This window comes from Globicephala melas, chromosome X (genome assembly GCF_963455315.2).
Source record: "Globicephala melas chromosome X, mGloMel1.2, whole genome shotgun sequence".
Lineage (NCBI taxonomy): Eukaryota > Metazoa > Chordata > Mammalia > Artiodactyla > Delphinidae > Globicephala > Globicephala melas.
Window position 1 is genome coordinate 5,134,142 of NC_083335.1, and position 21,142 is coordinate 5,155,283.

Consider the following 21,142-nt stretch of genomic DNA (forward strand, 5'->3'; position numbering starts at 1 on the left):
CTCATTGTGGTGGCTTCTCTTGTTGCACAGTACGGACTCTAGAGCGCAGGCTCAGTAGTTGTGGCACACGGGCTTAGTTGCTCCGCGGCATGTGGGATCTTCCCGGACCAGGGATCAAACCCGTGTCCCCTGCATTGGCAGGCAGATTCTTAACCACTGTGCCACTAGGGAAGTCCCCCCTCAGTCTTTTCTTTGATGACGGCCATAGCAAGTTTGAGGACAGAGAGGCCATCTTTTCTGTCCAGAATTGTGTGGCCTTCACACACCCTGGCGGAGCTGGTGGATTGGTGTTAATCGGCAGGGTTTCTGTGGAACCATTTCAACCTGCTCTCATGGACTCTTATGGCATCAATTCTTTCATAACCATAAGAAGACTCCCTAGGAAGGGATCTGACCTTGCAGTCAATGGTCTATTCACTTTGTGAATGAACAAAGTTGTATTCACCTCGTATTGCTTCATGATATGTTACCACAAATTTAGTAGCTTAAAACAACACACATTTGTTAGTTCACAGTTTCTGTGGGTCAGGAGTCCAGGCACAGCTTAGCTGGATCCTCTGCTCAGGGTCTCACAAGGCTGCATTCCCTTGTGGAGTTCAGAGTCCTCTATCAGGCTCTTGTGGTTGTTGGCCAAATCCATTTCCTTGTGGTTCTAGGACTGAGTTCTCTTGGCTTCTCAATGACTGTTGGCTGGAGGCCACTCTCAGGTCCTAAAAACCGCCCACAGTTCCCTGCCATGTGGCTCTCTCTAGGGGCAGTTACAATATGGCTTTTCCAAGACCAGCAGGAAACCTCTCTGTGCTAGCAAGATGGACCCTTATACACATAATAATGTAGTCACAGGTGTGACATCCTGTCTCGCCTTTGCCAGATTCTATTGGCTAGAAGCACAGGTTCCACTCACACCCAATGGGAGGGGATTATACACGGGCATGACTCATTGATGCTCACCTTAGGGGTGTGTACACCATGTCTGTCAATGGGTGCTAGCTGTGCACCTTTATTCAAATTTAACTCCTCCAGAAAGATGCAGCTGAGACTGCGTGCTCAAATGCTCATAGGCCTCATGTCTGGTCTCTCATATCTGTCATTAGAGGCCCGGCTGTTGTCTAGACGGGCTCTCCAGCTGCTCCTTCTTGGTGTACCCCAACACCTCGGCAACAGGTCAGGGGCTGCTTAGATCAGTGTTGGACTGGGTGAATTTGTCTTCACATCTGATTGCTTCCTCTGGAGAAACTCTCTTTTTGACAAATCAGAAGTCCACCTCTGTGATGGTGATCAGGTCGTGCTGCTGTCCCTCCTCCCCACAGGTGGTACATGCCTGGGGGGCTGCAGGCAAGGACCCGTCTGCCTCCTGATTCCTCATGCATCCTTCCCACCTCCCGCCCCAGGGCCTGGACGGGATGGTGCTCTGGAAATGTTTGCCGACTTGAATGGAGTCCACAAGAGAACTACAGACACTTTTAGAGGTGGGAACTGTGTGTGGCTTTTGCCTCATTCCCTTCCTTGGTCAACCCTGGGGTTTACTGAATGATTTTGTGTTAATGGCTTTTTGATAATGACAAGTATGATATCATTTGCTCCTTAGTTCACAAGCTCGCAGGAGACACCCGTTGCTATGAGAAAGTATCACAGATGCCAAGGAAAGAGGAAATAAGGATGAGAGTAATTTTCTAAATAGACACTGGAGTCCTTGTTGAGGTTGGGCTCAGAGTTTCCTGAAACATCAGGGGCCATACTTTTGGGAGGGAAAAGGCAGCCACCAATACAAGGGAAGTGTCCGGATGAGGAGGGACAGCTGAGGTGCCTCCTGAAGCCTGGCAGCTTGGGCACTTGGCCGGGGCTGGCCCACCCCGAGGGACTCGTCCTATGCTCTGGTCTGGGGAGTGCAGGTGGAGGCTGGCCCTTCCCAGGGAAGGGGGCGTTGCCAGCCAGGCTGTGGTGTGAACAGCCAACCTGCTGGGACCCCAGGATACAGCAAATGAGGTGCAGCGGCAATGGCAGCAGGCCTCCTGTGATGACTGCGCTCTGGCTGCCAACCGAGGACGTTCCCTCTCACGGAAACCCACCCTGCACTTCCGCTTCCTGGCTGTGTGCCGGGTCAAGTGACTTGGCCTCTTTGAGTTTTAATTTCTGGATCTGTAAAATGGGAATGATAGTAGCATCTAGCTCACAGTGTTGGTGTGAGGAGAAAATTAGCATGTTGCCTGGGTATAGGAAACCCTCAATAACTATACTAATATTTATGTGTTCCTGTATGCAAAAAAAGATCTCCAATCTGCCTGGCATTGTGTTAGGTTATTTCACTAGGAGGTGGAAGTGAGTCAAAGACAGAGAGAGAGGATTGTGATGTCCTGCCTAACCCTCAGCCCCAGGCACCCAGTGAATGATTCTTGCCACCGGAAGAGTTATGACCCTCACTCCTCCCATCTCCTACCTGCTCCCCATCTCCTGTTTCCCCACCAGCCACACCAGCCCCTGTGCCATCAGCTAACACTGTCAAGCATGTTCTCCACAATGCCTGCTCCCTCACCTCCTTCAAGTTTTTGTTCACATATCACTTTACTAGTGAGGCTTTGCCTGGCCACCCCATGGAAAATAACATGAAACTCCCCATGTGCCACCCACGCCCCCATATTTTTTTTTCCAGACCGCGCATGCCCACTGCTATTCAATGTTTATTTGGTCATTTATTGTCCACAAGCTCCACAAGGGAAGGAACTTAGAACTCCCAGCTGCCAGAACTTCCAAGCTGCCAACACTGCTCGGTATACATATCTGATGTACTTAGTAAGTATTTGTTGAGCAAGGGGGTCCCTTTAGATGGAGGAAGGCGAGTTCTCAAAGGGCCTCATGGAAGGAGAATAGCATTTGGGCTGGTCTGCAAGGAAAAGTATGACTTTTATAGAGAGAAGAGGGAAGGGAAGGGCCTCCAGGTGAAACGCATAGCACGAGCAAAGGCGAAGTGGCGGCAAACTGCTGGTTGAGGACAGTGGTTGCAACGCAAATCTTTGGAGACACCTGGGAAGACTCCCCAAGTACCTGCCCGACGCGGGAACTGCGCCCCAACCAGTGAATCGGCCCGGTGGGCGGGGCAGGCGCTGCGCGGAAGCCTCGGCTCCGCCCCCTGTGGCCCGGATCTCGCGCAGGCGCACTCGCGCTCGGGCCGGGGCGCCGGCCTATGCGGCCGGCTGCGGCCGCGTCGGGCAGGGTTCCCGGATTTAGGACGCGCGACAGGCGGCGGGGGCGGCCCTACCCTCCTGCCAAAACCTGTCATCGTCGCCCCGGAGCGGCTGCGCCGGGGCAAAAATGCTGCGGCCAGGCGGGGGCCTGCTCTGGCTTGGCCTGGTCCTGGGCTCCGTCGGATCCGCGGCGCTGGGCAGCTCGGCCACAGGTGCCTCCGGCGCCCTCGCCCACATTGCGGGGCTCCCTCCTTAATTCCCTGCCTACCTCCATCCTTAACTCCCTCGCTCCCTCCCTCCTACCATTCCTTCTTCCATCGATCCTTCCTCCCTTCCCTCCCTCCCACCCACCCACCCACCATCCTTCCCTCCCGCCCTCTTTTTTCTCTCCCTCCCTCATCCAGGCTTGAGGCCATGGCCAAAGCCTAACCCTGCCACCCCGGACTGGGGCTTCTTCTGTGCACCCACTTCCACCCTCCCTGGCGTAGCTGGCTGGGTTGTCAAGGTGCTGGGACCAGCCTTGGACCTCTGGGTACCCTAGCACCTACCCCGGGTGGGGGTTGGGTGTCAGTGCAGGTGATCTCACTGAAGCCCCTCCTTCCTGTGCAGATGCTCTGAATGTCCTTTTAATCATCGTGGATGACCTACGCCCCTCCCTGGGTTGTTACGGGGACAAGGTCATAAGGTCCCCAAACATGGACCAGCTGGCCTCCCGCAGCCTCCTCTTCCAGAATGCCTTTGCCCAGGTATGTCTGGGCACCTCTGGGTGTGGGTGTGTGCCTCGTGCACTGAGGGCTGGGGCATGGTACTCATTGTGCCAGGCATCTCTTTAGTAGAGGGGAGCACAGTTTGGAAAATGGCGGCTGAGCAAACCTGGTTGTCCACTGGCAAGGAAGCTTGTGCCTTTCAGGGGTGCTTCTCCTTGGGTGGAGGGTGTGCCCTGGTATGCTGTGTTCAGGCTGGTCCTGCCCACCTTTCTTCCCCCAACTGGAGGTTGCCTGGTGCTGAGAAGGAGGGGATGCTGCCACAGCGGCCCTCCTTCCTGTGCCCCTTCATGGGGCTGCTCCCTAGACCTTTGCCTGCTCCGGGCACCCGTGAGACGCCATCATGCAGAACGACACAGTCATCTGCTGGATGGAGGGGCTGGGGCCTTCCTCCCTCGGGGAAGACTTCTTGCTGGCGGCTGGGTGAGGCCCAAATCCTGCTGGCTGGCTTTGAGATCTGCATGACTCAGCCACCAAGCTGTTAGCCGAGGACCTGGGAGGTTGCCTGGTTACCTTTTAGCTCCCAGACTTTGTTTTCCTCTGAGGACGTGTCCCTCTGCTTCTGCTCCCTACCAGCAAGCCGTGTGCGCCCCGAGCCGCGTGTCCTTGCTCACCGGGAGGAGACCAGACACTACCCGCCTGTATGACTTCAACTCCTACTGGAGGGCACACTCTGGAAACTTCTCCACCATACCCCAGTACTTCAAGGAGAATGGCTACGTGACCATGTCGGTTGGAAAAGTCTTTCATCCTGGTACTGCTTGCCCCTCCGAGTCTGGGCTGTCTCCATTTTCGTGTCTGAGGACGGGGGTCCCCTCCTGGGGCTGGGGCTCGGTGGACACCTGGTTAGTCGCTGCCACCTTCGTGCAGGATATCACTTCTCAGCTTGGCTTTGTGTTCTCACCAAAAGTGAAAAAGGGTAGAAGGGCTTTTTCTTCCTTTTGGAAACTAGTCACGGTGCTGTTTGGTTCCTTTGGCTGCGTGGGGGGAAGGAAGGGCACTGGCTGCGGGGGAGGGGGAGTGTTGGCTGGGCGTCCAGCTCTGCGCCTGACCCCCTGTAACCTGGGGTCCCTGGCAGTGAAGTGAGACCAGGGCAGCTCTGCTGACTTGCCCAGTGAAGAGGCTGTAAGCTGGCAGGGGTTGCCTGCCCGCTGTCTGTGAATTAGGTCAGAAAGAGGAGGGTAAGCTGGTACCCAGGGTCTCTAGGGTGCCAGGGGCCACCCAGTCCTGACCTTCAACACTGCCAGCTAAACTGCCAGAATGAGAATGCTGAAGCAGACAGTTTAAAACTTTTTTGTTTTTAACTTGAAGTAAGGCATTATTATTTGACAGAAAGTTGTGGGAGAAAAAGGGAAGTATAAACTAAAGAATATAAATTGGGAATTCCCTGGCAGTCCAGTGGTTAGGACTCAGCGCTTTCACGGCTGAGGGCCCGGGTTAAATCCCTGGTCGGGAACTAAGACCCCGCAAGCTGCGCAGCGCGGCAGAAAAGAGAGAGAAAAAAAAAAGAACATAAATTGCTTGTATTTGCACCACTAAGGAGAGCTGTACTGTGATGACGTCCCCTGGTTCTGGGCGTATTATTTTTCTGGTTTGGGATTTTCCTGGATATACAAGTTTATATTGTGGAAGGCAGCCGTGCTCGCCACTGTACCACCAGTGATGCGCAGCTATATTGTGAGTGTTTTAGACATAAACATTTTCCCGCATGGTGACTCTTCGTGCCGTCATCTTTAATGGCAGCACAGTGGTCTAACAGAGACATGTACTGTAGTTTAGTCCCACTTGTTTTCAGGTCTCCTCTGTGCCGCATTCCGCCGGGATGAGCACCTCTGGAGGCAGAGTGAACCGCTGATGGGCAGTGGCACCGGGAATGCCGGCCCCTGGGTTCTAGTCCCAGTTCTGCCACTTCTTAGGTGTGCATTGGACCTGGGGCAAATCGTTCAACCTCTTCGAGCCTCCGATTCCTCCTCTGGGAAGCTGGAGTGGCAGCTGCATTGATTCCCTTCCCAGGGGAGGATCCCAGGGCAGCGTGCGGGGGGGTGGGGGGGGGAGCCTTGAGAGCCCGAGCTCTGTCCCGAGAAGTGCTTATCACGAGGGGCCGCAAAGTTGGGCCCAGTTTGGAAGGAGATCTGTCAGGCTGTGTGGCCAAAAGGTCGCCAGCAAGTGCAAGTAGAACTTTCTGCAGTTGGTGCTCACATCTTGACACTCTGGCCTGAGCACAGCTTGAGAGAGAGACGAAAGGAGCAAACACAGCAGAGGGGAGATCGTGCCTCAGGAAGGGAGGCCTGACGGGGCCCGAGGGGTGGCGCCTGGCCTCCTTACCCCTGATAATTAGATTGTGGGGTTGTCTTAGCCCGAGAGCAAACACTTGGCCTGCAGCCCTCCTGGAGACACATTTTTCAAGCGGGTCTTTGTTCTCAAGACCCTGTTGTGTCGGGGAGGGGCCTGCTTGAGGCTGACGGCAGCCACCATTGATTGCGTGCCAGGCGCCTGCTGGGTGCTGTGCCAGCTGCCCCCGTAATCCTCTCCCCAGCAGCAGGCAAGGTGGGTTCTTCATCGGCGTCATTTCCCGAGGAAGAAATGGAGGCTCGCGGAGCGCGCCCGAGATTGGACGGGCACGTGGGGCAGCGCGGGGGTTTGGACCAGGTCTGTCAGCCCACTCTGCGCTTCCACTGTGCCTGCGGGGTTGAGAAGCCCTCCGCCCGCTGCCCCTTTGCCTCCAGTCCTGCCTGGCCAGGTGCTCGTCATTGGAGTCCCCGTGTGTCCCCATGCTGGCGACGCCCTTCTCCCGTGGCGCTGCCCACGCTACCCTCTCAGCTCCTCCCGGCTCATCTGCATAGGCGGTTCCTCCTTCCAGAGCCCTCGCCGCCAGCCCTCCCCGGACCTACGTCCCCTCTGTGCCCGGGGCTCCCTCACTCACACAGCACTTCTCCTCTCCAGACGGCTGGCAGTCCTTCCTCAGTGTCGCACGTTGTTATTTTGTCTTCCCAGGTAGACTGTAAACGGGTGGGTTTCTGCGTCATGAGAGAGCACTGAACCTGGCGTCCTAAGGCAGTGTCGGGGTTCGAACCCCGGCCCCCTTGTCTCGTGTCTGGTTGGCATCCGGCAAAGCACCCCCCTTCGCGGAGCCTCCCCTTGCCCAGCCAGCCATGGTTGTGCCCCTGCCTCTGCCGCCCCCTTTGTAGGGTGGGGCTCAGTACTCAGATAGAAGCCCAGAGGGTCGGTTTTCGTGGGCACTTCTCATCATCTGGCCTAGGCTCCTGATTTTATAGATGAGGAAACTGAGGCCAAAAGAAGGGGATGGCCCTTTCCCAGTTGTGTACAAAGTGTACATTTTGGTGGGGGAGGGCATTGAAGGACTCGCCATGCTTTATTTAATGACTTTCCTCCTTCTTCCCCCTCAAGGAGTGTCTTCCAATCATAGTGACGACTCTCCCTATAGCTGGTCTGTTCCACCTTATCATCCGTCCTCTGAAAAGTACGAAAACACCAAGGTAAGGCCGTGCAAGGGGTACTGGTCTGAAGAGGAGCCTCTTCTTCCCTGCCTAGCAAATTCATGTTAACTACTGTGTGTGCAGCACGTGCGTCCTTTCCAGCTGGTTATGTGGTGGGCTTTGTGGGTTTGGTTTGTGATCATGACCTGGCAGGGATGAGCGCTGGGATCTTGAGCATTAGGTCCAGTGGAGAGGTGGCTGCATTTTCGAAGCCGGGAGGGATGCCTTGCTCTAGAAGCTTATGCTGTAGTGTGCAAGACTCACTTAATGGCTCCTTCGTGCTCACTCTGGATAAGGCTCTGTGCAGAGGGTTCGTTATAGGAGATGCCGAGACATGGAAGGACGAAGAGAGACCCGTGCTCTAAGCGCCTCAGCCCAGATTGGGAGAAAGGCTTTCCGTCTATCTGTCTGTCTGTCTGTCTTGGGCCTAATGGATATGTTCAGGTGTTGAGACCTTTGATAGGGGCTTTAAAATTTTAAAGCATTACGAAAAAAAGGAATCTATAAGGAAACTTAATCTCGGTTCAGAAGAGCCCCCGATGTATAAATGCAACTAAAACTTACATTTAAGAAATTCAGGGAAACAGCTGGAGTGTTGAGAAATGACATGTTTCTCAGAGGATTTTAGAGCCATCGTGTGGAGAAGGGTGTGGATTTGGGGAGGTTGGTGGGGTGCAGAAAAGTGTTCTAAATTCATGACAACTTTCATTTCAGAATACAGTGAAAGCCAGCGGGCTCTGGCCCTTGGCTTGTGGCTTGAGTATTAAGAGAATGAGATCGGAAGACCCCATCTCGATGCGTCTGTTCCCTGAAGTCATCTTGCTACTTTTAGTAGTCTCACAAACGCCAGGTCCCTGTGCCCATGTCCCACGTCATTCTCAAGACGGTGGGTCTGACTGCACCAAACCCCTGGCGGTGCTGCAGGGGGGCAGATGGCGGCCGCCCTGCCCAGGGCGGTGTGGACAGGGCGGAGCTGTGAAAGGATGCTCCTCGGTGAGATGCCCCTGGGTATTTGTGAGGTAGAAGTCGTGGTCAAAACTGAAACTGGCCTTGTGGCCGACGTGGCCACTTTAAGAAACGAAGCGGTAGGTTCCATCCTGTGCATGGTGGAGTTGAGGATCTGGAAATTCCATGAACTGTCACTTTATCTAGTTAACTGTGACCCTGTCACTTATAAGCTTTAGTCTGTCGTTGAAATTGAAAACAGATTTTTTTTCCTTTCCCTAATGACTAATGATGTGAAGTATCTTTACATGTGCTTATTGGCCATTTGTATATCTTCTTTGGGGAAATATCTATTCAAGTCCTTGGTCTACGTTTTTTTATTGTTGAATTAGAGACAGATTTTTTTTTTGATCGTGAGTTTACTTCGGTTTCCTTTAATTAATTATGACCTAGAGACAGAGAATGAACAACGAGAAGCGAACTAAGTTCTGCTGGATTTCTGGCCTCTGCCTGGAAAAGAAGAAACGCTTCTCTGTTTTACTTCTACTTCTATGTGCCCGTGTAGTCTGGATGACTAATACTTAATGTGCTCGAAACATAAACGTTAAATCCATTGTGGGGAACTTTCATGACTTCTATTTCTTGCACTTAAAAAGCTGACTTTGTATGTTTTGTTTTGGAAGACCTGCAGGGGACCAGACGGAGAACTCCATGCCAACCTGCTGTGCCCTGTGGATGTGGCAGATGTGCCCGAGGGCACCCTGCCTGACAAGCAGAGCACCGAGCAAGCCATACGGTTGTTGGGAAAGATGAAAACGTCTGGCAGTCCTTTCTTCCTGGCTGTGGGCTATCATAAGCCGCACATCCCCTTCAGATACCCCAAGGTGAAGAGCTGGCTGACGGCTGATCCAGCACAGCTGCGACAGCTGTGTCATAGTGAAGGTGGCCACGTCCTGCCATCCCTTGTCACCAGGGACGCCTGATGGCACTAGTATACTCAGTGGTATGAAGATGGGTTTCAGAGGTCAAGGCTAAGAAGTAGACTTAGGACACGTAGGAATCTTGTTAGAAACGCTTGGCTTCTACTTCCTCCACTGGAGGGTTTTTCGCTAGAAGTCAGTGAGTAATGTTGGGTTGGCTAGTGAGTCATCACGGAAAAGGGATGCAGAGCTGGCCGCCGAAGCCTGCAGTAAGTGGCGGTCCTTGGTACAGAATTCCAGGAGATGTGAAGCCCTCTTCAGTAACTGCCTTTCCCCCTGAGCCCTGAAACACAGGGCAGCATGTGCCTCGTTGGAGGCTCGAATCCTGCACTTGCATGTGTATCAGTTAGAGTATGTAGTCTCTTCTTTTTCAGAATATTTTTCAGTTTTTTCCTATCATGTTTTCCCCGAGCCTGAGCAGCCCACCCTTTTGACTTTGCAAAGCATGCCCGTCACTTGCGATGGGCGTGGAGACCAGAGACGTGCTCTTTGATGCTGTGAGTGTCGCGCTTTGATTGGCCCAGGGGATCTCACCTTCCTAGCAGGAGCTGTCAGCCCCGCTTGATGGAGTGAGACCAACTTCTGTCTCTCGTGCAGAAGGAGTTAACCTACCAGGCCTGACTGTGATCCGTTGAAAGGCCTGCTCCTGAGGTTGACCCTTGGCCTGGCCTCTGGGAACCTGGATCTCGGGAGTGTTCCCACCATTCCCAGAACTGCCAAGTGGCTCCCTAGGCCTGAGCTGTTCACGGAAACCCCTCCTTTCCTGCTTCGAGTCTGGGATTTTGATGTGTGCAGGCAGAGGGTGCCTGCCTGACCAGCCCCAGTAAAAATCCTGGGTGCAGAGGCTTTCACGAGCCTCTGCTTCCCTAGCAGCAGCGTTGTACACGTGCTGTCACAGAGCTTGTTGCTGGTGGAATTGCGCGCATCCTGTGTGATTTCACCGGGGGAAGACTCTGGCAGCCTGTGCCTGGTTTCCCCCAGATACCCCCTGTGACAATCCCCTTTGCTGACTGTGGCTGGTATCCTTTCTCTGCAGTAATTGCAGCCGTGAGTAGGGCTGTGTGCGGACTCCTGTGTGCTCTCCCAGTGAATTTCTGAGCGTGAGGCTGATTTGGGGAACTGGCCACACCTCTGCACACCTTTTCTAGTTGGAGGGGACGTGGCAACGGGAAGAGGAGGGCATCGGTCTCTATGAGGGAAGAGAGCTGTCGCTGCTCGGTTTGTAGGAAACCAGCCAACTCGTTTCATTACCACTGGCATCTCGTGAGAGTGCCTTTCAAGTGGGGGAGGTACTTGTGTAGACGCGTCACAGGCTTAGAGGAGAGGCAGCGTAAACACCAGTAGGGGCCCAGCCTTGTGCCTTTGCCGGAAGAGTGACGGCCCGGTGGCTTTGTGTGCTTTCCCCCCAAGGAATTTCAGAAGCTGTATCCCTTGGAGAACATCACCCTAGCTCCTGATCCCCAGGTCCCTGCCGGCCTCCCTCCTGTGGCCTACAACCCCTGGATGGATATCAGGCAGCGGGAGGATGTCCAAGCCTTAAACCTCAGTGTGCCCTACGGCCCGATTCCCGCCGACTTTCAGGTATCAAGGACGGATTTGGGGGAAGTATTGGGTACTTATGGCATGATGTCACGAGTGATGGTGCTTTTCTCGGTGGACATGCTCTGTCCCTTGTGTCTTGCTGAGAACTTTCTCTGTGTGAGGCGGCCTGTGGAGCACCGGGGTTGGGGCGAACGTGCTGGGTGGGTAGAGAGTCTCCCCTTCAGCGTCTCCGCTTCCAAAGAAGGGGGTGTCTGGAGATCTGGGGACTTGCGGGCTGTGGGCCTGGCATGGGGAGAGGCCCTGGGTGACCCTCACTAACTGACAGGAGATGCTGTTGAATCCAGGTGACAGTCTGTCAGGTGTAGGGTGGTTGGCGACTCCCGTGCCACCCAGAACTCTCAGTTTGCTGGTCCTGGCGGGTCCCCGTGGGAACGCCGACACGGGCATCCATTACTCTCAGGAGGTGGCTTGGTGAGCGGGGCCTTGGCACAGAGGGGGCTGGGGCACCAACACGGCCAGCCCTGTCCAGCTGCAGTGTCTGGGGTCCGTTTGCTGTGACGTGGGGGTGACTCGTCAACCCCACTCTCCCTGGCACGCAGAGCGCACGCTGAGCAACACTCTTTCTGGAATATTCCACACGCAGCCCTGCCTTTCTGTTAACACGTGAACGCTCCCGCAGCCCGTCTACAGGGGAAGGAAGAGGGCAGCGTTTTCACAGTGCTTCCTGGGCCGCCTGCGTCAGAACCTCCACGAGGGCTCGTTAGAAGCACGGCATCCTGGTCCCACTCAGAGTCAGGGAGTTGGAGGCTGGGAGTGGGGCCCGAGAACCTGCATTTCCAAAAACACACACCTGGTGATTCTAATGCAGGCAGAAGTTTGAGAACCGCTGCCGTAGGCTACGTGTCGAGACAAAACAAAACCAGACAGACTGCCCAGGTGTCTCTTGCTCTCTGGCCCCTGTGTTCGGCCGGCAAGGGTTTGAGCGAGGAGGGCCGCGCCACCCTGCGTCTCGGGTGGCAGTGGTAAGAGTTTGAGAAGCAGCGGGCCCGTCGGTCTGTTGGGTTCCTACTTCCCCCCGCAGGGGTTCTGAGAGCGGGGTTTGCTGGAGTTGCAGCCCCGAGGCTGCGCCTGGACATCGCGTTAGCGGCAGTCGTTCCCGATGACCCTTTACATTTTGGACTGCACACCGGGAAGGGTGCTCAGCGTCTTGTGTGTGCTCTTTGGTCCCCGTGGGACCCTAGCGGGGGGCCTGCTGTCTCTGTTGTCCAGGTAAGGACACTAGAGACTTGCCCAGATCACGCAGTTACTGCGGAGGAGCGCCCCCTGGGAGGTGTGATGCCAGAGCCCCCACGTTTGTTTCGCTGGCTCTGACCAGTCTAGGTTCGAATTCCAGTTACCCCACACCGGCTGCATGGCTGCTGACGAGTCATCCTATCTCCCTGAGCCTCGGTGTCCTTATCTGCAAAGTCGACACAAGATGGGGGAAGGTTTTCCGTGATGACAGCTGCTCTGAAGGTTTTCAGTGGGGACCACAGTGAATGTGGGGGGGGCTGTCTAGGGCAGTGTCGGCTGCACGGCGAGGGTGCCTTCCCGATTGTCTCAGCCCCTCCTCTCACCACGCCCGCTGGTGGTGTAGCTGCCCAGTTGGACACACAGATTCACAGTGACCCAGAGGACCTCCCTGGTGTACTTGTGTGCTGATCCCCGCCCCACATTCACCTCGCACTTGGCCCTGCTCATCATCCGCCTGTAGCTCTGGGTCTCGAGCCTCTGGGTCCTGCGCCCCCTTCAGCCGTCAGCCCTCTAACTCAGTGCCGCGTGCGTGAGCCTGGGGCCACGCGGGGATCACTGGTGTGTGGCCCCCTCTCCCCCGTGTCCAGCTCCCCTCTGGGCTTTGCTCCCTCCCTGGATAGCTGAGGCCCCGTGGCCGGTCACTTGCTCTTCCCGCCAGCTCCTGAGCACGCGTGTCCCTCTATCCTCGTCCTGACTGTAATACCCTGACCACAGGACCGTCCGGCTACCCTGTCTGCTCTCAAGCCCGCGTCCTGAGGCAGGGACATGCTCGCATGCCCAGTCCTCTGCTCGGCTCCCTCTTGCCCTCTGCAGCTGCTCTGAACCCTCACCACTCCCCTCCAGCCCCTCACATCCCTCTGCCCCCACATCCTCCCACCCCCGCCCCCCCGCTCTTCTGCCCCGTCTCTCAGCAGATGACTGTACTTCCTGTTTCAGAGGCAGAGGCTGGTTACCAGTCTGAGGAAGGGGAAGGCACAGGCTGAACGTGGGTACACATCCTGGCTGTGCCCCTTGCCAGCTGTGTGTCTCTAGGCAAGTTAATCAACCTCTCGGAGCCTCGGAGTCCTCCTGTGTAAGATGGAAGTGGTAATGCTCAGCTTCCGGGGTGGCTCGGAGGATCAGATGGCACCCAGCAGGTACTTGGTAAACGGGAGCTGGAAATAACCTCCCTCACTTGTAGCCAGAACTGTGCGTGCCTGTGTGCTGAGCTTGCGGCCTTCTCCCTGGTCTCAGGAGAAGAGCAGCAGGGACTCGGCCCCTCCCTACCCCGTTGCCCCTCCTTGCCGTCTCCTCCCAACTTCCGTGCAGCCGTCCATCCCATCTTCAGAAGTACCGCCTCCCTGGGCCCTGCCTGTTTCTTCCCCTTCCTGCCCCTTCGCCCGCCCTCCACGGGAGAATGAGTGCGACGTGCTCTGTTCTGCTGCGTCTGTGGCCTCACTGCCCTTTCATTCTTCGTCCACCTCTGTGCGGCCTCCTGCCTCCGCATCCCACTAAGCGTTCTCTCATCTGGGTCAGCCCTGATCTCACTGGCAAATAAAATCCAGCCTCGGGGGTCCTGACCATCCCTGAATCCCTGCTGCCCTCTCACTGTTGAGAGAGCTACGCCTTCTGGAAATGTCTGCTCCTGGGCTTCCTCGCCAAGCCTCCTGGGCCCCCTCCACTGCAGGCCCCAGGGCAGGCGCCTCGTCCTGTCAGCTGCTTAGGAGGTGCTGCCCTCCGGGCTCAAGCCCAGGGCCGCCCCCCGTGTTGTTTGTGCTCTTCGCCCCCAGCCCTGCCCGCCGAGCCTGCTGTGGATGAGCCTCGGGACAGCCTCTCCAGCCCCACGCTCCTGATTCCAGACGCGTCTGTCTGTCCACTGGTTGGTAGAGGCCCCGTGTGGCTGCACCGCCGTTCCTGCTCTTCCTTTTCTCCTCCTCCTGCGCCCCCTCCCTCTCCGTGCCATTGAATCGTGCTGCCAGCCTAGCGAGAAACCTGGCGTTCCCTTTGGGGTCCTCAGCTCCTTTCCCTCCCCTGCTCCTACCCCATCTCCCTAAATTCCTCTTCGGCACCACTTCGTGGACCACCGCAGTGGTCTGGTCTTGGTTTGTCGCTTCAACGAGCGACCGTGGAGGTTGCCCCGTGCGCGCAGCGCTGATCTATTGCTGGTTCCCCTCGAGCCCCTGGCGTCTGCTTCTGGCTCTCGGTGGGGGACCCTCATTCGCCTGCAGCCCAGATTGTGTCACTTCCTCTCCTCGGGTGACCTCAGTGCCTTTGCTGGCCTCCAACCCGAGACTTCCACTCCGTGGATGGACCCTCTGGGTCCGTATCATCTGGCCGTGACCTGCCTTTCCAGTGTCCTGTCCTGCTCCCCGGCGCTCCCATGTGACTCTCCAGCCACACTGGTCAGCTTGCTGGCCCAAAACGTGCCCTGGCCTGCGGTGACTCCACACTGTTCCCCGCTCTGCAGCCCCTGCTTAGGGCATCCGACCCCGCTTGTCTGACTGCCAGCTCCTTTCCTCAAATGCTAACTCCTCTGTGAAGCCTCCCCCGATTTCCCCAGGCCGACTCGAGGGCTCATCCTCCAGGGTCGTCCCTGGGCCCCACCAGTAATGCACCTTTTCTTGTCTCCATTCCTGTCCTCACTGGACGGGTGGCTCAGTGAGGTTGACGACCACATCTGTTGCTTCTCCTGTCTCCAGGGGCCCGCATAGGAAGGAAGGCGTACCCTTGACTAGTACACAGCCATCCTGACAGGTGTCTTTGGTCCCCAGGAGGACTGAAGTTCCCCAAGTTACAGACTGGAGACTTTTATCTACCAGAAGCTAGAAGTAGCCAGGGTTCAGCATAATCCTTCTAGAAGGTTAGATGGATATCCATTGTCTTCACCACCTGGGGAGAGGGGGCGAGTCTCATGACTGTTCTCACTGCGGGTCCGGCTGACAGGACCAGCTGGGACACACGGAAGCTGGGGCTGGTCTGATGGCTCGGCGGTTCCCTCGCTTCTCCCCTGTGGCAGGGGTAGAGGACTCATCTTTTTCTCTAAGATTTGTGGACAAGGCGGCGGAAGAGTCAGCCCAGCAGAGGCTGCGGCTCTTTCACGGAGCCTATCTGCTCCGGAAGCCGCTCTGGGGTGGGGGGTCCGTGGGGGGTGGGCTGCTCTCCCTCCTCCGCCACCGTTGTCCTGCCTGTGGGCAGTTTGTTGGGCCGGAAGCGCACGTGCCAGCCACAGGCTGTGAGGGAAGCGGCTGCCATCCACTGGGTTACGAAGAGCTCAGGGGAGAGGCCCACTCACGGCCGTTGTTAGAGTTGAGTTGCGTCCCTCAGGAAGATCCGTGGAGGTCCTGAGCCCCAGGGCCTCAGAATGTGGCCTTGTTTGGAAACAGGGTCATTGCAGGTATGACTGGTCAGGATGAGGTCATGCTGCCGTGGGCTGGCCCCTGACCCAGTATGGCTGGGGTCCTTGTGAGAAGCGCCAAGGATTGTGGCCACCGCCAGAAGCTAGAACGTTCCTCCCCTGGAGTCTTCAGAGAGGCTCTGCCGACACCTTGAGTTCAGACTGCTGGCTTCCAGAACTGGGAGGCGATCTGTTTCTGTTGTTTGAAGCCGCCAAGTCTGTCATACTTTGTTAGAGCGGCCCAGGAAATGAATACAGCTATGTGGTACCTTTGGTGTGACCCTCAGCAGACTTTGGAAGGCTGAGGGGTCAGTTTCTGTGTACATGGGTGTCTCCTGGGACCCACAAGAGTATGTGAAGGAGACAGAAAGGAATAGTAGGTGGTACATCCACGTGCTGTGATCTGTGCCCTAAAGTGAAAACTGATTTGCTTAGCAAAGAATCCTTGTGGACATGCGGGTTTTGCTGTAGCTGTATGGGGGGGGGTGAGATGGCAGGGAATGGAGTGTTCCGTTTTGGCTCAGAAGGTCATCAAGGGCGCCCGAGGGCTGGGGCCCGGGAGGGGCGCTCAGGCGAGCACTGTGGCTGGGTATGCCGTGCACTTTAACTTGCGTCACTCTCACTATTCTTCTTCTTTAAATTGCAGCGGAAAATCCGCCAGAGCTACTTTGCCTGTGTTTCGTATTTGGATACGCAGGTTGGCCACCTTTTGAGTGCCCTGGACGATCTTCAGCTGGCGAGCAGCACGATCGTGGCGCTCACCTCGGATCACGGTAAGCCTTTTGAAATGCCCAGGTGAGTCGCTCAAAGCATTGGACCTTTTCTGTGGAAACTTTCCTAGGCTACCTGAAATAGGTGTGTATTCTCTTTTGTGAACCAGCAGTGCCCTGAGTCTGGAGTCTTGGGTGCCTTTATGGCCACCTCGTTAGTCCTGGGACTTCTCTCCACGGAGGCGGGCCCTCTTTTGGGTCAAAGAAGCATCTTGGGGGCTTGGGTGGTGGAGCTGGGTGGGTGGGGGGACCTTGTAGTAACTGTTGTTTCTTGGTGAGCTCAGCGGGAGCCGTCCATTTGTGTGGGGAGCCCCTTTGACCCATTTCTAACCTAGAGGGTTGGAGGAGTTTTAGTTTCTCTTACGAAGATCCAGAACAATCCTGGCAGAGCCCAACAAGGCCCTCAGACCCGACTTACCCCTTCCACCCCAGCCCCGCTGTCCGCTCTGCCAGGAGCCTGGGGTTCACAACTCTGTGTCTCTTCTAAGGCAGTTTCTCACTTTTTCCAAAAGTGGAAACATCTTAAAAAAATTCTTTTTAATTTTGGCCAGGGTGTGTTTGAGGCCAGTGAGCCCCGGTTATCCTCCCTCACCCCCAAATTGTTTTGAAGCCAGTCTCAGGTGGTTTAGTTTTCTGAACAGTATTTCTAATAAATTTAGCTCTTTTTTTTTTTTTTGGCGGTACGCGGGCCTCTCACTGTCGTGGCCTCTCCCGTTGCAGAGCACAGGCTCCGGACGCGCAGGCTCAGAGGCCATGGCTCACGGGCCCAGCCGCTCCGCGGCATGTGGGATCCTCCCGGACTGGGGCATGAACCTGCGTCCCCTGCATCGGCAGGCGGACTCTCAACCACTGCGCCACCAGGGAAGCCCAAATTTGGCTCTTTTGAAGTTTAACCACACTGCCGTCATCCTACCTAGAAACAGGAAAACAGTTCTCTAATATCGTCAAATATGAAGTGGGACAGTGTTAGATCATAGCATGTGCTCACTGTAGCGAGAAAGAAGTATGCAGAGCACATCATGTAGGGCCAGAGCACCCTGCCCTTCATCCCACCTGCCCAGAGCTAACTGGTGCTGACGGATCGGGGGTCCGTCCACCTGCCTTCAGTCGTGCATATACATGGGGCTGTATGTCATGAGTGTGTATGTGCGTAACGTATCGTCGTGGGATGTGGCAGGATTGATTGTGCTTGTGTCCTGTTTCGTTGCCTGGCTTGTTTCTTCCACTTAATGTCATAGACAGTTCTCCGTGTCATTTCTCACAGGCCTACCTCGCACCTTGTAAAGACCCGTATTGTGAAGTGTGGAGGTGTAATTTTTCACCGTTTGCCTAATGATCTGCCATCCCCTTCCGGGCCGTCTTCTCAGCGCCCAGTTTTCTCCCCCGGTGCTTCCACAGTCCACTGCACCCCCGTGAAGGCAGGGTCACTCGAAGCTCGCTTTGGTTCGGAGGCAGCTGTAGCTGATTACAAATGGCCCTTCTCAAAAGGCCCTCCTGGGACTGCCTACATCCGAACCACAGAAGCCTTCTTGAACCCATGCACAGCAGCTTTTTGTAGTTTGGGTTACTTTTTAATACGAAATACTCAACATACAGTCTCTTTTATATTTTTCATATCAAAAAGGCACTCAAACGTGAAGTGATTGGAAAGTTCCATCTCGGGGTATTCAAACTATCTTTTGCTTTAAATGAGGCTTGGGGGTGGTTTTTAATCAAGGTTAAGGGTCTGGAATCAGAAGTTATGTTTTCTTGGTCTGTGGTATGTCTTAAAAATTGAAAAAGATACTATTTTTAGAAGTTGAGCGATTGTGCCACAGTCTCACAGCGCCCGTTTCAGTGGTACACGCCCTCTAGACGATCAGGTTTTGCTTCCTCTGGCTTTAACAACAGGGAATGAAATGGCGTCTAACTGAAATGAGCAAGCCACGAGGTGATTATTCTTTTTCTGTCATTCTGTGTGCTTTTTATGAACCAGGGTGGGCTCTAGGCGAACACGGAGAATGGGCCAAATACAGCAATTTTGACGTCACTACTCGCGTGCCCCTGCTGTTCTATGTTCCGGGAAGGACGGCTCCGCTTCCAGCGGCAGGCGACAAGCTTTTCCCATACCTCGACCCTTTTGATTCCATCTCAGAATCAGTGGAGCCAGGTATGAAAATTCAGGAGTAATGCTGCTTGACTTGGCCTTCCTGTGCGCGGAAGGGGAGTGGCAGGCCCAGAGCTAACGAGTATGGCCCCTGTCCACAGGGGCTTGGAGAGGGGGAGGGACAGAGGAGCAGCTGGCACCCCCAGGATGGGGAGGGCTGTCGTAGAGGTGACAGCAGTGTGCTCTGAGCCCAGAGGAGGGGGTAGCAGACTCCACTGGGGCAGGGGTTGCCTGCTTACCGGTGAGCAGAACTCCGTCACCTGCTCACTTCTGGCCGGGCCTCAGCTCGGCAGCATCTCCATCTGCTGAAGCACCGGCTCTGTCAAATCAGTGCTTCTGCTTTTGCCGTCCCCAGGAATGAAGGGCAAGTTTACTTTGACCTCCCTGTCCCAGTCCTCCCAAGCTGGTCCTCTCCAGGTAGCGTCAGGCCCCTGGCTATCCTGGTCTTTGTCTTCCAAAAAGCTCCAGTTTGAGAAAGCACTTCTGGAAACATCACTTGGACAAGATGGCCGTCCCTGCCATGGGGGTCGACCTGTGTGGGTTCTCTGTGAGTTGTCTCCTGACTCGATCTGCTCAGCGCAGAGATGAGTCGTGTGCTTCAGGTGGCATTTGCCCTTCTTGGAGCGCTTTTGCTGTGAACTCTGCTAAACCAGGTTGCTCCCTTTCAGGACTTCTGCATTTAATCCATCGTGTTAACGTCTAAATCCTGTACTTTCTATTGATTCTTGTTTAAATTTTTCCTGGTTCTGGCCCATCATTCTGGCCTTTCTAGATCTTCCCGAGTTTGTTTTCTACGGCCCAATTTTATTTTCCACACATTTAATTTCTATGTGCTGCATGCACTGTCTTCTTTCATGTCGTTGATAAAAATGTTAAACGGTTTCAGGGCATGATTATAGCCCTTTATTTGCTGGGAGAAATCTTCTGACAGGTTGAGAATCCTTTCTGAAACTTCAGTTGGGAGGTGCTCAGGTTGTAAATTGATGTAACTGCTTATTTCCAAATTTTACCTCTAGCCTGTATGTCTTCCCTGATCTTTGGACTTGGGTTTCCAACAGCCTGTCCCAGTTGGCCAGTCTAACGTGCCCAAAGCTGACCATTTGACCTTTGACCTTAAGCCTTTCTTTTGACGCTCTTCCCCATCTCAGGAAGTGGCAGTGGTTGCCCAGGCCACAAAACCATGGGGCCATCGGCCCCCGTCTTTCTGTCATGGTCTGTATGCGGTTCGTGGTGTGTCAGCAATTGCGCCTGTCGCTCTCCATTCAGAATATGTCCACACCACTTCCCCCACCGACCGTCACCACCGTGGACCGCACTGCCACCGTCTCTTGCTAAACTCTCCTTGCGTGTGCCCTTGATCCCTGGAGTTTTTCCTCAGTGATCCTGACTTTAACAGCCACAGCGAGCCTGATAAAACCCAAGCCAGGTGGTGTCACAGCCCTGCTCTGGGGCCTCCTACACTCCTGTGTCAAGTCTGAGTAAAAAGTCCTTACAGTGGCCGACAAGACCTGTCGTCCTCTGGGACCCCGCATCTCCCTGACCTCGTGTCTTTCGAGCGTCCGGGGCGGCCGTCTTGTACACTTCATGGCGGCCTGTGCCATTATTAGTGATGCCAAGCTTGACGGCCTGGTTAAGGCGGTTGTGTCAGCCAGGTCTTGCCCTTGTAAAGGTATCTTTTAAAAAAGCTTTCTTCACCTTTTTTCTTTTTATTTTACTTACAAACCAAATGCGTTGGAAATAAAATTGAGCCGTATAGAGCAAGCACTTAATGATCCAGAAAGGCTAGAATGATGGTCCAGGGTCACAATAAATTTTAACAGGAGTCAATGTAAAGACTTTAAAGATAAGTCACCCATAATGAGGTACCATTTCACACCCGTTAGAACGGCTGCTATCAAAACAAACAGCAAACAACAGTACTGGCAAGGGTGTGGGGAAACTGGAGCCCTCGCTCATTGCCGGTGGGAATGTAAAATGGTACAGTCGCTGTGGAAAAGAGTCTGGTGGTTCCTCAAAAGGTTAAACATAGAATGGTCGTGTGGCTCGGCGGTTCCACTCCTAGGTATATGGCTCACAGAATTGAAAACAGGCATTCAAAGAAAAACGTGCAGAAGAATGTTCATAGCGTTAATTAATAGCCAAAAGGTGGGAGCAACCTGAGTGTCTATTGACAGATGACTGAATAAGCAAAACGTGACGCGTCCATACAATGGGACATCATTCAGCCTTAAAGGGAAGGAAACTCTGACATGGGTGGACTCTCTGAAGACATGCTGCTAAGTGAAAGAAGCCAGGCACAAAAGGACACGTACTCTAGATGTGTCCACATACACATGCCTAGAGTAGTCAACACATAGAGACAGAAGGTAGCAGGTGGGTGCCAGGAGCTGGGGGGTGGCGACGGGGAGTTGTGCATGGTGAAGCGAGTTCTGTGATGGATGGTGGGGCTGTACTTAATGCCCCCGACCCAGACACTACAAAATGGTTAAGGTGGTAAACTTTATGTCGTGTGTATTTTACAATAATAAAAGGGCGATGGATCAAGTGCAGACTTCCAGAAAGGAGTGATCCGCGGGGTGATGCTACCGTGAGGCTCGGAATAGCCTGTCCTCAACAGACTTCTCCCCAACGGTCTGGGCCTCCACCGATG

General features: G+C 54.8%; 1 protein-coding gene across 7 annotated transcripts in view; it reads left to right on the top strand.

The window, feature by feature from the left end:
- IDS (iduronate 2-sulfatase) overlaps positions 1 to 21,142 on the top strand; it is a 44,162-nt gene that overhangs the window by 17,822 nt on the left and 5,198 nt on the right. For 6 of the 7 annotated variants that reach the window (XM_060292155.1, XM_060292154.2, XM_060292156.2 and 3 more), the window contains 8 exons: positions 1,311 to 1,469; positions 3,792 to 3,928; positions 4,523 to 4,700; positions 7,355 to 7,443; positions 9,072 to 9,272; positions 10,779 to 10,949; positions 16,223 to 16,349; positions 18,322 to 18,495. In XM_060292155.1, the coding sequence (XP_060148138.1) occupies positions 1,418 to 1,469; positions 3,792 to 3,928; positions 4,523 to 4,700; positions 7,355 to 7,443; positions 9,072 to 9,272; positions 10,779 to 10,949; positions 16,223 to 16,349; positions 18,322 to 18,495 (1,129 nt within the window). In that variant the 5' untranslated portion in view covers positions 1,311 to 1,417. Of the gene's footprint in view, positions 1 to 1,310; positions 1,470 to 3,136; positions 3,395 to 3,791; positions 3,929 to 4,522; positions 4,701 to 7,354; positions 7,444 to 9,071; positions 9,273 to 10,778; positions 10,950 to 16,222; positions 16,350 to 18,321; positions 18,496 to 21,142 lie in introns of those variants that run through there. The other variant, XM_030851475.2, reaches the window with a different exon arrangement.